This window comes from Zosterops lateralis (assembly GCF_965231275.1).
Source record: "Zosterops lateralis genome assembly, chromosome: 2".
In the NCBI taxonomy this organism is placed as follows: domain Eukaryota; kingdom Metazoa; phylum Chordata; class Aves; order Passeriformes; family Zosteropidae; genus Zosterops; species Zosterops lateralis.
The window spans coordinates 4,903,200-4,919,818 of record NC_139763.1 but is presented as its reverse complement, the minus strand read 5'-3'; the positions used below and the strand labels follow the sequence as shown (position 1 = coordinate 4,919,818).

General features: G+C 41.7%; 1 protein-coding gene across 1 annotated transcript in view; it reads right to left on the bottom strand.

Annotated features, from left to right (window-relative positions):
* LOC310923897 (interferon-induced GTP-binding protein Mx-like) overlaps window positions 1–16,619 on the bottom strand; it is a 20,916-nt gene extending 4,297 nt beyond the window's left edge. The window contains exons 1-13 of the mRNA XM_083884758.1: window positions 16,576–16,619; window positions 13,451–13,772; window positions 11,781–11,973; window positions 10,715–10,852; window positions 9,271–9,425; window positions 7,414–7,552; window positions 6,704–6,902; window positions 5,799–5,877; window positions 4,728–4,850; window positions 3,834–3,975; window positions 2,816–2,974; window positions 2,283–2,359; window positions 767–1,003 (exon numbers count right to left, since the gene is read on the bottom strand). Of these exons, the coding sequence (XP_083740884.1) occupies window positions 767–1,003; window positions 2,283–2,359; window positions 2,816–2,974; window positions 3,834–3,975; window positions 4,728–4,850; window positions 5,799–5,877; window positions 6,704–6,902; window positions 7,414–7,552; window positions 9,271–9,425; window positions 10,715–10,852; window positions 11,781–11,973; window positions 13,451–13,720 (1,911 nt within the window). The 5' untranslated portion in view covers window positions 13,721–13,772; window positions 16,576–16,619. The remainder of the gene's footprint in view (window positions 1–766; window positions 1,004–2,282; window positions 2,360–2,815; window positions 2,975–3,833; window positions 3,976–4,727; window positions 4,851–5,798; window positions 5,878–6,703; window positions 6,903–7,413; window positions 7,553–9,270; window positions 9,426–10,714; window positions 10,853–11,780; window positions 11,974–13,450; window positions 13,773–16,575) is intronic.

Sequence of the window (16,619 nt, the reverse complement as noted above, 5' to 3'; positions counted from 1 at the left end):
TGGCTTTGTTTCTTTTCTATGAAAGCCAACGGTTTTCTCTTTGTCAGCCTGAGCAGCCTGACCATTTAATTGCAGGAATTTGTCACAAAGCCTGCTCTTGGAATTCAAAGTGAGGTGCTACCTGCCTTCCTGAGTTATTAATATTGAACTTGGTGCTTTCTGAGGGAGCTTTACAGCAAAGCAAATCTTGATACTGCATGTTCTCTTTTCTGTCTTTCTGTAACATGACCCTTTGTTAAAACACCCCATTTGTCTTCAGAGACTTCACTTACAGGGTGCTATCTGCAATACAGCAGATGCACTCTGATCTCTACGGGCAGCTGATATATTTTAATGTAACATTTTATTATTGCTCCTCCTGCTGTAGTAGTCTAGGACCTGACTGCAAACCACTGACACCACTTTCTGCTGGCTGCAGGAATGTGCACAGTGGCTTGAGGCTGACCTGAGCCAGGCTGGGAGGCAGCTTACAAGTGATTCAGGAGCCAGCTGTCACTCTGCCACCTTCAGGCTTTTCTAATCACCATATCCTGCAGCCTGTTGATGCAGCCCTGCTTTGCCCTGACACTCTCACCACTGGTCAGAAGCTCCAAGCAGTTTATACAGAAGCTGAGCATGAACCTGAATGAGGCACTGAGAGACCCCCTGGCTGTTCCCTGCACAGTGCTACTGAGGCTGTAATGACTCCAGCAAGATCTGGCTGAGGGGTCTCTGCTGTAGCATTCAGGGGGCAGCAAATCTGCTGTATCACAGCCTGGCAACTCACAGAGAAATAGGCAGTGGTGTGAGAAAGCATCTCCACGGCAATAGAGGTCTCCTTTGGAGCAGAAAACTGCAGCCCTTTCCCCGAGGGCACGGTGGGACCCATTTCTGCCCTGACAGCATTCAGATCACCAATGTAGAGGTCATCCTGGCAGTACACGATTCTCTCCATTTTAAACTGTGCCTGGATGCGGCTTTCAGCCTCTGCTGCTTGTTTGTCTCTGATGTCTTCAATTTTCATCTAGGAAAGAAAGGAACAAGAAGTTCTGAGACATTTCCTTCCTTTGGGAAGGTGCCAGTGCTCAGCAGTGTCCCCAGGGAATGGCAAAGTGGACAGAGTGTTCAACTGCCCTCGTGCAATACTGCCTAATCCCAGAACATGGGAATATGGAGTAAAGCTTTGGATTGTGGTCTCTTTGTTGTGAAAGAGCAGGAAAATATGGCAGTTTTGTCCCCTCTTACACAAGTCAGATCAGTCCAAACCCTGGTGCTTGAAACCCAAAGGACAATATCTGTAGTCAGCAAACCAAGCCTGTGTAACCTCTGTCTGGTGCTTTTATTGCAGCCACCTGACACTTTTTGATACTTCCACCTAAAAATCTGTGGGCAGCAAAGTTCCCTCAGTCATGCTCAAATTACCTTAAAATGCTTTCCTAGCATCCCTAAGGTGCTAGATCCCTAGCATCTCTTTTCTCACTTCCAGTGTTTGCCAAAACTTCTTCCCTCTTTCATTCCTCTCACTGTGCTACACCTAAAGAACCTGCCTGAACACTTCTGTGTTGGGGTGGAATAATTTATTTGTTCACTATCTGGTTGGCCTGGGAGCTCAGCAAGGTTTGACCATGCAAGTGAAAAAGCAAACCACCTATTTCACACACATTTACCTCTGAATTTCCTCTTTCAGCAGTACCCTATAAGTGAACTGTTTCCTGGCTCCCAGCATTGCTTCTCATCTTTTCCTCAAAGCTCTTTCTGAGAAAAGGCCTTCAAGGACCTCCATATCACTGAACTCCACCCCAAAACATGCCAGTGGCCCAAACTGTGAACAGCCATCTCGTAGTTTTTACATGGCTGGATGGTTTTTGGTTTGTCTGTTCCTGCTAACTTTCATCAGAGATGAGATTCCTGCACTGGCTAAAACCCTGGCTTGCTTTCACAGAGGGAAAACCAGTTCAGTACTCTGACAAATCATTGCAGGACTTAAATCTGAAATTAATGTTAAACTCTTCAAGGTAGCCACACCAGGTTTTCTTTGCATTGTGTTGCAAACATCAAGAATGTGAGCAGAATGAATAAAGAATGTATATTTTAGATCTTGTCAAAGTTCTGCAGAATGCAGTTTCATTAGTGCCATTATAATAATGGTATCATTGTCTTGCTCTTTCTTATTTTCCTGCAAAAGATTCCACACTTGCGTAAGGGTAATGCAGTGAGGCAGGTACCATCAGCATGAATGTATTTACAAATTTACAAATGCCATTCTTTCTTTTGAGAATCTCAGCTTATAGGTGGTGCCTCACCTTGGCAGCTCTGCTCAGATTGTGAAAATTAGCAAAATGCTTATTAGCCAGTTCCATGAATTTCTCTTCAACCAGTCCTAAGGGAAAAACAGAGAGACAAAGTCAGGTAAGTAAGTGAGGGTTTTAAGGTATTGTTAATATGAAACTTGGGAGACTACTCATTTTCTGTATTCATTCAGAAATAGCTGAGCTGCTGTACTGGTGCACTGCCTTTATGACACACACAGACAAGTAGAAATTTAGATTTCCAGGGCCAAGAATGTGACCACTTAACACCAGGTATAACCAGTCCTTGCTGTGTTATTTATTATATAGTTATTTTCTATCTCCCTTCCAAGAGCCCCTGGGAAAAGTATTAACAAATGCTGGAGATTGGAGGCTCTAGAGAAGGAGCAATACCCAAGCTGAATCAGATTTATTTCCACACTCTGAAGGATCCTGAGAGCATCAGCAAGAGCTGATGATTTTCTCCTGGAAAATAAACTTGTCAGGTCCAGCAGTGTCCCCCACACAAGAGCCATACTGGGCCATACTCATTGCATTGTTCAGGATCTCCATGGCTGGATGCTCCAGTTCTCTGATCTGCTCTTTTATGATGTCCTCAAAAGTCCTGTAGTTGCTGAAGCCTGGGAACTCCCTCCCACGGTACTGGTCTTCGTATTTCCACACTTTATCAGGGACAGTTTTTTTAGCTGTAATGGTAAAATAACATTGCTTTGCTACTAAATCACTCCATGTATATGTTTCAAGTTTAAAAAAGAAGTCTGTTTCTCCTATTTGAGTTGTTCTTGAGAGGAAAAACTACTGAGATGGTTTTTTGTTACCACAGAACAGAGCTAACACCTGAATGAACCATCTCACACATTGCATCAAGCATCTGACTGACAGAAATTAAGATGGGCTGCAAAAATTCAGGTTTTTCTTGGTATTTTTACCCTCACAGAAGTAGCTGGCCATTACCAGTCACTTCCAAGTCTATAAAAAACCCTGAACAAAACAAAAAATCCCCAAGCTCACTAAACACTTTTTCCAGGGAATCTACTGTTGACTAGTTATCCTTATTTAAGATACCACAGTCAATATTTCTTTGTTGATATTATACAAATTTGCTACTTTTTTTTTTTTTTGAAGTATCACCTTAACCCAGAGGTAAAGTGGAACAAACCCCATCCAGATTCTAAAACATTCATAGAAATAATAAAAACATTAAGAGTAATAATGAAATATATTATCTAGATTGTTATTAATTATTATTATTCATTGGTGTTGCTGTTATTTAGAAGAATGGTTCAGGAAATCACCAGCAAATTCTATGCCAGGGTCTTGATTTTATTGCTGTGCTGGGAGAAGAGGAACAAGCACTGAACTCTCTGTAATGACATCATTTAACACAAACTCTGTTTGTGTCCCCAAGACACCACCACAGGTGGATGCTCCTGCCTTCTTGCTCTTAAACTTCCTTGAGAAATATTTACTGGAGATGCTGTGCCTGGGTTTCAAAGCAAGGGGATGGGCTCTGAGGGGAGCTGCCAGGGTGGGTTCTGTGCTTACCCCTCACATTAAACTCCAGGAGAGTCACGCCCCACGTGCGGAATTCCTTGCGGATCCCAGTGAACAGCCTGACCCTATCTCCAAACAGCTCCTCCTCCCCCCGTGTGCTCCGGGAGATTTCTTGGTTAAAGAGCTTGATCAGCTGCAGTGAATGGAACAACAAGCAGGCATTTTAATGAAGTTTCATCTCTTCAGACTAATTTGTGGATGTTAAGTGTAAATCCGCAGTTGTTTGATGTTAAAGCAGGGACGCAGTTCATAGAAACCATCCCTTTCTTACATCTTTAATACACTTAGCTCCTGGTATGTTTGGTTTTTTCATTTGCTCCCCCCAAACTGTCACAGCTAGAGGAGAACAAACTTGATACTCTTGATTTTTCCCCTGTAGACTTTTAGAACCATTTACTAAACTCTAATAGGCCAGACTTGAATGAAGTCTGATGAGCTTCCATAAACACCTCTAATACCCACTGAAGGCTTACTCAGGGAGTCCCTCCCTGAGATGAGGCACTTAGATGGACTTGCAAACCACATTTTGATATCAGGAATACATTTGATCTTACGAGTGCTGTAAACAATGGGTACCCTTCAAAGTGTTGAGCAGGCAGGAGTTTAAGTTTTCCCTTGCTGAGATGATTGATTCTGACCCAATCAACCAAATTGTTTAGTTTTCTTGTCCCATAATCACAGGAAAAAAAATTGCTAGAAGGGGGCACGAGCTCCTGTGGTCCATTATTTTTGCAGGTGTGGTTTGTCTGTGTGACCCTCACAGAAATGATGGATACCACGAACTTCCCATGGTGATCCATGCTGATGTTTGGATAATTTCAGGCAGTTTCTTTTTCTCCCACAGTCACCTCCTTGCTCTGCTCTGTGACCAACACTGATACTTACGTCTGTAAGGAAAACCAGCTTCTCAGACTCTGTTTGGGGTGTGCCTCTGTTGTACCTTTGCAGATCTGCTAATGTTTTGTGGAGGGTGTCACGAATTTGGCTCTCCAGTGCTGGCATAGTTTTCTGGGGAGGAGACAGTGAAGAAGGACACTGAGATAGGCTGAACCTTTTTTGGAAGGAAAATAAAATCCCTCTAAGAGTGACCTACACCTGCACGGGATCTTTGCTGTTTTTACAAATCCAAGAGCTTGCTGTCAGTGTCCCATGTGTAATACTGGGATAACATGGAAGAGCAAATATGGCCTTTATTGAGGGAATGCAGGAGCCAGGATCTCCCTGGGGGGTCAGGCTGGACCTCATTGAGGGTTGGGCAGAAAAGCTGCAAGTCTAGGGCAAGAATTCACCCACAGTGAGCCAAAACCAATCTCCTCACAGGTTGTGCCAGGGAAGTGGTGACTGCTCAATTCCTGATAAATACCTGATGGAACACGGCTGTTTAGTTGCTTAATTTCTGTAAATTTACATAAATAATTTTTTTTTCCTCCTCTGAGACTGAATTTAGATTTTCCTGATATTTTAGCATCTTCTCTTAATGGAATAAGATATATTGCATGCAGATAGATTTGTACCAAATAACCCCCCCCCCCCCCCAATATCCTTACATTAATATATTAATGAAATAGAACATCTGAATGTTTTGAAGACATTTTCAGTTGAATAGAAATCATTGTCTCAGTAAGCTGACAGCAGTAACTTGTCACCCAGGTGATCAACACTCAAACAAAAAGAAATATCAGAGCTGCCATTGAAAAGGCAGGAATTATGAGTCACAAATAGATGAAATAATTTGCTTATTGTTGATATGCAGTTAAAAGACAAATCTGAGGACAGAGCATGAGGCTTTTTACCTCTGCCTCTCAGTTCAGTTTGTCCTCAGATCACTGAGTTGAAGGATCCTTAAGCACATAAAGATGAAATCCAACTACACTCCAAGGTTGAAGAGTTGAACTTGTTTTTAGGTAATAACTGATACAAACTGATCCAGCTCAGTATGGGACCTCTGTTACTTACAATTATGTGTTTCACAAGTTCATTTGTGAGCTTCTCTGCCAGATGGGGGATAGTAGCCTTTCCTTGTTCCATAACAGCCCTGTGGAAAAAAAAAAAGGAAAAGGTGGGTTTGGATAGCCAGGCTGTGCAGGGCAAGGAGGCAGCACTGATGCTCTGCTCTGTTTTCACTAATTCTATTTCACAGTTTGAGTAAAGGAAGGGTCTCTGGGCCATGCTGGTGCAGACATGGTGACAGCCCAGGACTCTCTGGGCACGTTTATCCAAGAGCTATTTGCCAGCTTCTGACTGAGCAAAGGGGAACAGAGAAAAATCTGAAAAACGCAAATTCTAACAGCAGATTAATGTGCTGTTCTATTATTTCTTCGTGTGTGAATTTCACTGATTCAAAACCCTTGTCAGATGCCATTCTCTGCATTCTCTGTATTATGATTAATTTGTTGCTGAGTCATCTGGGCAGCCTGTGCCCTCAGCACAGCCTTTCTTTCTCCTGCTGTTCCTCCACGTTTTCCAGTGAACAGAAATACTTCAGTGCCTGACTTGAAGTGCTCAGATGCTTTAACTTGAATTCTTTGGGACTATTTGAGACTTTTGAATTTCATAGCACTTCCCCCATGTAGTTTGCATCAAAAAATAAAACAAAAAACCAACCCAAACCCAAATAAAAAGTTTATTCAGTATGTAAAAATCTTCTGGGTCACTAAAACACAACCCTACATGGACAATGAGAAATATTGAGTATAACTAATACTCAATATATAATATATAAGGTATATATACTATATTTTATTATACTCAATATAAAGTATAACTCTTTGCAACCCCTAAGTTAAATCCCAGCAAATCAACAGGAAACTTTGAGGTAACTTTAACACGTTTTTGATGGGAAACCTTTGTGTGAGGAGTACCTGAAATGTTTGTGATTCTCAAAGAAGTGTCTCTCCTGTTGGAGTGCAGCAGCCAAGGTCAGTCTGTTGAAGATGTCCTGCTGCCCACGGCACTTCACAATCATGTAGCCTTTTTTGAGGGGGATCACCCTGTTTTGGAGGATGTTAATGATGGCTTTCTCAGTCCCCTTGTCCACCAGGTCGGGTTTGGTGAGGATTCCTGTGAAATTAAGAAATAAATTTAACCACCAAGCAGGAACACTCTGTACCATGTTTTATAAAGCTTTTTTTTTTTTTTTTTTTTCAATTCTCTCTCCTAGAAAGTTCTCAGCTGCTGAGCCTGTAAAACTCACTCTACAGTTGGCCTCCCACCATGCCTTTGGCTTTGCAAACCATTTTTTAACAGGCAAAAAGCAAAGCTTTTTTACCATTAACTTCAGATCAACTGCCATTAACTGAGGTTTTCAGCTTCCAGTTATTCATAACAGGAGTGCCAGCAGGATACCAAACTAAGGGATTCTTGGAGCCGCTCAAGAACTGTGACTAGAAATACTTGCAAGTATATTTCTTTTGGCTGGTTTTTTTTTTTTTTTTTTTTTTTTCTTTTTTTCTTTTTCCTCTTCTTCTAATTTCTAGATCTAGTGCAGAACAGAACATCAGACCTCATGGCGGGGGGGAGAGGAAAAAAGATTTGGCCTCCTTTTCAGCTCATGGCTTAAAAATTCTCTCACCTAATGTCCTTTCTCCAGTGGGGTCCACCTCTTGAGCCATTTTCAGTGCTTCTGTTGTTGCAATATCCACGTTACAGGGCACCACCACCAAATTTAGTGTCTCTTTGCGGCCAATGAGTCTTTTAAGCAGCGCTTTGATCTGCAATTCAGTGAGATTCAGTGAGGAGGTTCAGTGAAATCAAGCACTTGCTCGTAGAATGTGACAATTTCTAGCAATATGAGCCACTGCCTGATGACATTAAATGCCACAAATGCTGAGGAGAGTGTTACCTGCTAGAGGATGGCATGGAAAGGGGTCAGCAGAAGAATGCAGACTCTTTTCTTAAGTCAGGATAAATCCAAACATGTGGCATGAATGAGACCAGACCATTGTTGTTAAGCCTGTCTCAACACCTACATGGAGTTTAATCTCCTGTGCATATATAACCTTTCATTATGGAAATATTAAAGGTATTTGATATCTAATCACATGTAAGAAAATCAGGTTCTGACGTGTAGGTACATACTTATGGAAAGGAAACAAGCTCAATTATGTTGATAAATCTCAAATTTTTATCTCTGCAGGAAGCACAAATGTCTTTGGCTTATTCTCCAGTGGAATATTTGTAGGAAAAAGCCAAAACTGAAGATGCAAATGACATCTGGTTGTCATTTTTCTATGTTTCAATGCCAAACTAAATAAGTTCCTCATAATTTGTGTTTTGCAGAAGATTTACAGAGCTCTATTGTGCTTATTCCACAGTAAATTAATTCTTTTGCCCCCCCCCCCCCTTGAATTTTGGTAAAGATGCCCCTCTTTTCTACTTCCCACCCATCCTGGTTTCTGACAGGCTGCAAAGCTGTACACTCCATCTCTGGAGCATGCAGACATCTGGGGACAATGGAAATGTTTGTATTTTATCACATCTGCTGCTTTCTTCTCAATACAATACAAAGATTACTATCTAACTGTGGAATTAAATTACTCTCCTCCCAGCAAAAAGCCCAGACAATCCGATCTTGTCTCATTTCTGTTTGGTATATCTACTTTAGTTTGGGCTCCTTTTATTCCAAGTTCCTATTTAAAGGTATTTTAGGAGAAACAAAACACCCAGCTCCTGCACATCACCCTCACTGCAGGCATTATCCAAACATTTTTATTTCCATTCCCCAGTTTTGTTGGAACCCTGGGCACTGAGAATTTTAGGCTTTCTGTGCTGACAGGCACTGACCCCCAAGCAAACTCTGCATTTGACCTGAGGCCATGGAAAAGGCTTCCAAAATTGAGTGACAGCACTGGGATTGTGGGTGTGGAGTTTGAATAGAAGTGTGTGATATCACAGGGTGGAAAACATAGATTTTAAGATTTTAGAATATAGTAATATATATAAAGCAAGATGGAGGTTTTAGGGTGTAAGCTAAGTCCTTTTTCACCTTCTTCTTCATGGGTTTGGGTGGTATTTTGTAATTGGGTAGAAAAATCCACATTGTGGACCACATGTGTTTGGTTATTGGGTTAAAAGTAAAAATAATTTAGGTGTCATTTCCTAATTGAACAGTTAGTGCTTAAAAGACCCTGGAAAGAGTTAGAGACAGAGCCATTTTTCACTTTGTTAGCCAAAGCTCACAACTTGTGAGACTGTAACATAGATAAGAGTGAATAAACATCTGAGTCCAAACACGAACTGCATCTCTCCAGCCTTTAATCCCAGCTCTAACAGAAGAAAATAACAAACCCATACAATATTTCTTCTAAAAGCAGGCAGAGGAAGAGTAGAGATTCCCTCCACTTATTCTGTTTACTTCACAGAAAGTCTGCTGGGAGCCCTCAAGGGATGAGATCCTGGGCACAGACTGGCACAAGAGGCTGAGCTTTACCTGCTCCCCGATGTCTTTTGGCTGGTCCCCCACGGCCACCCTGGCAATTCCAGGAAGATCAATGAGTGTCAGATCTGGGACATCAGGGGACCGAACTTCCAGGGAAATTAAATTCCCACTAATGGCACCTCCAGGACCGGCCAAGGAGTCCTGGGCTGTGAGAAGAGCAAGGCAATGAATGCAAGCTTCAAATGATGCATCAAACCAAAGCTGAGCACAATGACTTTGAAAAGTACCAACTACCACCTAAGGCTCTTTCAGGCTTGTCTTTTTCTTTCAGATCCAGCCACACACTTAAATCCACTTATGCAAAAATCTAAGGAAATTATCATGCAGAACAAGTTGATGTGAAGTCCTTTTGGAATATGAGCTGTAATATTTTACAGATGGACTCTTGTGTATGCAGACAAACTACATGTCAATAAACCACAACAAAAGGGATCATATATACTGGTCAGCTGTAGAAATGCTTCCTCAGCCACAAGAGACTTTGTAAACATTAATTAAACCTTGGATGTCGTGAAAGAAAAATAGGTGTTGTTCTATATTCTTCACATTTTGATAGGGAGATTGGGAGTAAATAATTTTTAGAGATTGAGATTGTCCTAGATGCTACAAGGCAATGATGCTTGAACTGTGAACACAGAGAAGCAAGGAAACCTCACAGTCATTCTCATAAGAGATTTTCAGCTCTTTAATCACCTTATTTAATTCATACCAATTGCCTGACCAGTTTTGAGAATATCCAAATAATCTATTGAAAAGCTAATTAAAGAAATTTAGAAAGAATAACAATTTTCAGAGCTGTGCTTGTCAAGGAAGTAAGCACAATCCAACTTTACACTTAGGGCAAGTGCTTACTGCCCTGTGGGTAAAGAACACTGATTTCTTACCCAGCATGAAATGCCACAACAGTAAAGCTGAGACATGTGAAGGGCAGTGACTGAGCCCATGGTCACAGTACCTGGCAGAATCTTTCTGTCCTGTACTCTGCCTTCTTGCAATTTTCTCCAAAATAATAAGATTTCCAGCCTCAAGCACTCTCTGGGCTTTTGAACTGACAACAGGAACCATTTAGCTTCCATGTTTTCAAATTGACAGACAACCTCCCCAAACCAGGAAACCAGGAAGACACCACCCAGGTAAGGACACAGCCCGAGCCTTTATCATGGATCAGGATAAAAGGATCATGGATCCAGTGGGTGGCATCCCTGCATGAGGTGTTGGAACTAGAAGACCTTTAAGGTCCCTTCCAATCCAGGCCATTCTGGGATCAGCATCACAGATCATCTTCACCACTGAAGCACTGGTACAACTCCCTTGAGAGAACTGAGTTTTGCTGACCCAGCTTCCTCTGCTCTTGGTGTTATTCCACAATCACTGTGGATGCTGCTCAGTCTAAGAGGAGGATTCATAGGAGTTGGAGCCAGCCGAATCCACTCACCTATCCTTATTGCTCCGTTCACCTCAGAGGCATCCTGGAGCTCCTTGGTGACATTTTTGTAGGAGATCTTCCCTTGCCATGCTTGGCCTTCAGGCAACCTCTTGAGTTTGAGTTCCAAGGGGCACCGAGTGACAATACCTGCAGCAGTTCCAAAGGCAGAGGTTGTGCATTAAACAGAGCCTTGGAGTGTGTGGTGTACACAGGGTTCCCTAAGTTTTCACACAAAAAACATGGAAATATTCCAGGAGATGTTGCCCCAGAGGGGACTTGTCCAGCTTCCTGCTCAGAGCAGGATTGTCACCAGTGCTAGATGAGGTCAACCATGGCTCTTTCCCAGACCTGAAGACCTCCACAGATGGAGTTTTGCTCCTCTCTGGATGATCTGTTTAAGTGCTGCAACTACATCCTATGAAAAACCTTTCCATAACTCCAGTCCAAAAGACTAGATTATATTGTACACTCACATGGAACTTGCAGAATTTATATGTACAAAAAACCACACAGCTGGAAAGAGGATTTTGAGCTGTGAATTCTTCCCACAATCATCTCTGACTTAAATAATGCTTTAAGTAAAGATCTTTGTACACTTTTTGCACATAGTGATAATAAAGATATCTGTAAGTAAATGTTGTTTTAAAAACCCAAAACAACCCCAAAATCAAATTTATAAACTGTTTTTCGATGTGAAATTAATATCCTGCTGCACTGTTGCTTTCTGGGAAATGCACAGAGTCAGTCACACTTCTTACTCCTGGTCTCTTGACCACCTGGAACACTTGCCTTGGATTTACCCTGAGGTGCCTCACTCGCACCTCATTTCTCAGTTATGGAGTTATCCAATTCTGGACAAAAAAAAAAAACAAACCAAAAAAACCCAAAAACCAACCCACACACACACAAAAAAACCCCCAAAATCAAAACCAAAACCAAACCAAAACAAAACAAAAAAAACCCCCAAAAAACCCCAAAATCAATCAACCAACCAACCAACCAAAAAAACACACACACACAAAAAATTCCCTTCCACCTCTCATCAAAGTAAAAATGTGAGAAAGTGAATTCTTACCATTGCCCCTGGGGAGAGGAACACCAGACAGGGCTTCGAGGACAGAACTTTTCCCGGAGCTCTGGTCTCCAATCACCGCAATCGCAGGCAGGGACAGATCCTTTTCAATCCCAAGAGCCCTCAGGCTGTCAACAAGATCAATGCAGGGTCGAATCTTCTCCTCATATTGGTTGTACAAAGTGTGTTCTGCAACCTGTTAGAGTTAACCTTACAATGAATTTTCCATAATTAAAGAGAAAAAAAAAAAGAAGATGCTTTTTCTATTCATCGTTCTTTAGTAAAAGTTATTTACTGGCATCAAACTCTAGTTTATATCACTGTGCATCTTTGCATCTCTATGTAATAAACAGGTGTCTGTAAATATGAAAGAAACAGTTGAGTTTGGCTCACAGACCATCCTTAGTACAAATACCAAATTTTGGAAGCCATCCTGAGATGGTAAAGAACACATTACTAAGTGTGCTTTGTTAATTTTTTTTGTTAATAACTGCCATTTTGTTCCACTCATCCACAGATGTACTGAAGCACGTGTATGCAAAAGGAGACTAATCCCAGAAATCACTGAATTTGGTAAAAAATAGCTTATTAGATCTTTGTTTCAGAGTTTGAAGATTTAGTTTGTGCACAGACACCAAAAGAGTTCTGCTCTAATGTTTTTAACAGGTGGCTGAAATCTTTTAGATCATCATGGCTCTTCCTTCTTTGCCTCATTTTAGGCTCACATAAGGCATGAATAGGAGTGGGTTGTTTTAAATGACTGATTATTGTCATTTTCTGGGTTTGATTCAGGTCCAGATATTAACACAGGCTCTCCACTTACATGAAAACAAACCAAATAATTTCCAGTCCTTGGCAAAACTGGTCCATCTGCTCAGCTAAAGTATATAAAGATCAGCTTGGTCTCTTCTCCCTGTTCCTCTCTCCATGTTCCAGTCTGACTGCTGCATTTAGAGATGCAATTTTGGGAACACCAATATGTTTCAGACATATTGGGCCAGGCACATTCAAATCTAACCTTTTGAAAAGAAAATTTGAATTTTCTCTCCATCAGTTTTATCCAATAAAAATACCTCCAGAAGTATGTCTATGGACCAGATGAACTCAAACAAAGCAGGTTTTTTGGTTAGGATGAGGAAGGCAGAACACATTAATGGAGCCAGGCATTTTTAAGCCCTTTTTGGTAACCCCTGCCCACTCTCTTCACTACAATGTTTAATAGCTAGTAAATTCTCAAAAAACTTCAATAACTGTGTCACAGACTTAAAACCCATCTGTGTTCAGTGAAAAATATCTAAGCAGGTTATTATTAAACTTTCTTGTGCATTTCTGTTGAGGGTTGAAGAGCCTCAAGGAAAAAAAACCCTGAGTTTTTATGATTTCTGTCCAACATTTGTTACTAGGATGGAAGCAGACACATGCCACACATTAAATTGGCTTCCAGGCTGCAGCCATCTCTTTTTTTCAGACCTGCATTATTAATTAATGCCTGCAGATTAATTGCAGGTACCTCTCTTCCCACTTACATGAATAGCTGCTAGGCCTCATCCCAAAAGTTCTCCTTAGACCTAACAAGTGCAGATTGCCCAAAGACACAAAGGAATTAATTTTGGGGCATGAAGTGAAAATACAGAGTAAGAGCTGGGAGGATCTGTGCCCTCTCCTTGCCTTACTTTGTCCTCTTCTCCAAAAATCCCATTCTCCAAGTCCTTCTGTTCATGTTTAGGTCTTGTCCCAAACACATCCTCTGACATCTCAGCAGCTTCGTCTGGTTCTGGTGGGAGAGGCACTGCAGAGGCTTCTAATGGTTTTCCAAAAGAAAATACAAACCCATCTTTATTTAGGGTATTTTTGTTTATTTCAAAAGGTTGAGGTGGTTTGAATGCTGCTTTCTTTTTATCCATGGCTTGCTGATTTTGTAGGCTTCCACGGAGGTTGTCCATGAGTGGTTGATGAAGAATTGATCACTGCCGGCTCCAACCAGAGGTGCAGCCTCTGAAACCAAACATGGGGCAGTGAGTGACTCCACCTTGCAACAGTGATCAGAGCAAAGAAAATCAAACATCACCTTTATTTCCTGCTCCAAACCCTTGGTAGGTACCGAGTGCCACAGCTCTTTACAAATCGCTAAAATTGGTCTGCAGAGGACAGGCTTGAAACACTCCTCCCTACCACTCTTCACTTTTATTTATTTATTTATGTTGGTATTAAGAAAAACAAAGCATGGGAAAAACCAATATTTGTTTTTTGGAAAAAAAAAATGTTAGAGCAGTTTTTGCAAAAAGCTGATCCTCCTCAATGAAATATTTTGCTGAAAGGTGTTTGGAGAAACTCAGTGAGTATCAGGGCAGGATTGCAGGGAGTGTGAATCCTTAACTTCCTGGGGTCAGAAGTGTAGGGCTGTGGGCTCCAATCCATCGCCTGCTAAGTGGCCATCTCACCTCTTTTGTGGAAGAAATACCCATCAGAGGCAAGTCTGACACATTTTTGAAGCTCTGTATCTTGGTCCCCTCTTCTATACCTTAAAACCCTCTGCCAAGAGCAGACCTTGCTTCAGGTGATGTTAGAGAAAGGAGGTCTAGGGGCTTTTTATTTCCTTGTTCAGCATTTCCTTATGGAGAAGTTTTGTTTTCTGTGGGTGACTGAGGAAATCAGTGGCTTTTGGTGCGACATTATCCAGGGAAGGGGATTTCCAGAGAGAGCGATTTTAGGAAGGAAAAAAACCAAGAGTCCTTTGTCAAGCCTTCCTCTACCAAAACCAAGATCTGTTTAACTCAACCACTTCTGAAAACAAATAAGAAGAACCACATCTTTGCTAGAAATAACTTCCTGCTATATTATTTTTTTTGTTGTTGTTGAATTAAGTTTACAGGTTTTCTAATTTCTGATGCCAAAATAGGATGATCAGACATGATGCAGGTTATACTTTCAATGTGTAAAACAAGTTTAGAAAAAGCACACACATTGTAGCAGAGCAATTGAGAGAAGGTTGTGGGCCAGGCACAAGGAAGTGGACACAGTGACTGTGTGGGTGTTTATAATTAGATTTATTGCTAATGCAGTATGTAAATATTGCAACATCAAAATAACAACTCTATCATCTATTACAATGGATTATAATCAGGTCATGGTCCTTCTGTTGAGTCAGAAGTGAGACCCCTTACTTCCAAAATTTCTGAGAGCAGTCCAGGTGCAACCTGCTCCACTTAGTCCCAGATTTGCTCAGCAGTCCATGTCTAAAGGTTTACAATATGAGCAGGTTCAGGTGGAAATGTACAGATTTACTGTCTTTGACCTTGAAGAACTCACCATTGCAAAGCCACAAAGCACCTCTGGAGCTGTTTTAGGATTTTATGTCTGTATTTGGGTGGACCTTGGGTATTTTAACACCTGTCCAAAAGCGTTGGAGCTGGAGGTACCTTGTGGGCATCCCTGGGGTAGGGAGAGAAGGGGATGGGGAGGGGGGAAAATCAACCCAGAAACTTCCTGCAACTTCATGCCACCAGTTTGCCCTGTTGTATATCCTTTTTGTGGCCAATGTGCACCAAAGTCAATCGCAAACATCTCAGTTCCTGATCTCTGGAATTAATTAATTCTGCAAACATCCGGACATCCCGCAATACCCACCTGGTGTGTTTGTTTAGGACAAACCCCGTGGCTGTCACAGAGGTGAAAGGGACGTGGGGAAGGCTGAGGATGCATGAGGAGACCAGAGTATCTTTAGTCACCCTTTCCAAACATGGAGATGGGGTGCAGACCACAGGGTGTGTACAGACACCTGCAGTCAGCACCAGGATAAACAACCCTGTGGATTTCTGAGCCTACACCTGAGCTGTTCTACCCTGAAAGGGTGAGTGGGCTCTGTGACTCTTCCCTGTGCCACACGGGCATAGCCATTTCTTTGTGTACTGAGCCCTGACAACATCGGAGGGAAGAAAGGAGAAGAGGAAAACAAAAAAGCTGCAATTGTAAAGAGCCCTTTTACAATGGGCCAGAATCCACATGTGAAACACTACACCCGGATGACTTTTCACCCGGATGACGTGTGATACTGAAAATCTGCCAACCATTTCCTCTCTCCAGAGCTGCTCCTGCTTCCTTTGTCGGGACAATACTGATTTCCTTGAGCTGCACTTTTAGAATTTGCCTGCCTGTGTGTAGAAAGCCTGTCCCAGCACAACACCTGCACAGACACCAACCTGCCCATGGGTCAGAAGAGGAGTCACTTTGTTTTTCTGCAACGACCCTTTGGCTTTGCATCTGTAGGAGATGAAAAGCCCCTTCTGAAAAAAATTCCCTCTCAAACCCAGGGTGCAGAGTTGCACTGCTGGACCCACACAGCTCTTGGATTTATTCACTCTCTGTCCAGCCAGAGGAGCACATGGAGTTCTGGCTGACACGTCCTGTGACTTGAGGATATTTGGGTAAACCGCACAGTTGCTATTTTGTATGTTTATTAACTCTAGCTGTCTTCTTAAAAAGAAGATGAAGCAATGCAAATTTTATGATCCTACTGATAAATAGTGCCGGCTAGATCATCTTGCTGAATAATGGCTTTAAAAAATCCCTAAATGCCATCTCTCAGTTGTCTCCTTTTAAAGAGGAAATAATACTAACATATTTTCTTTTTTATTTTTTTTTCCACCCCAGGGAAAAAAAAAAAAATCCTGCTCCTGGTAACCCTGTTTAGCCACACTTACTTTAGACACTTTATACAGCCTTATCACATTAGAAGGAATGAAGATAGCAGTAAAAAAATTGCATTACTCTTTTCAGAAGAAGGAAAAGAGAAACTTACCCTTGTAAGTGTCCTGTAGGAAGGAGAAGCAGTGAGTTTCTGAA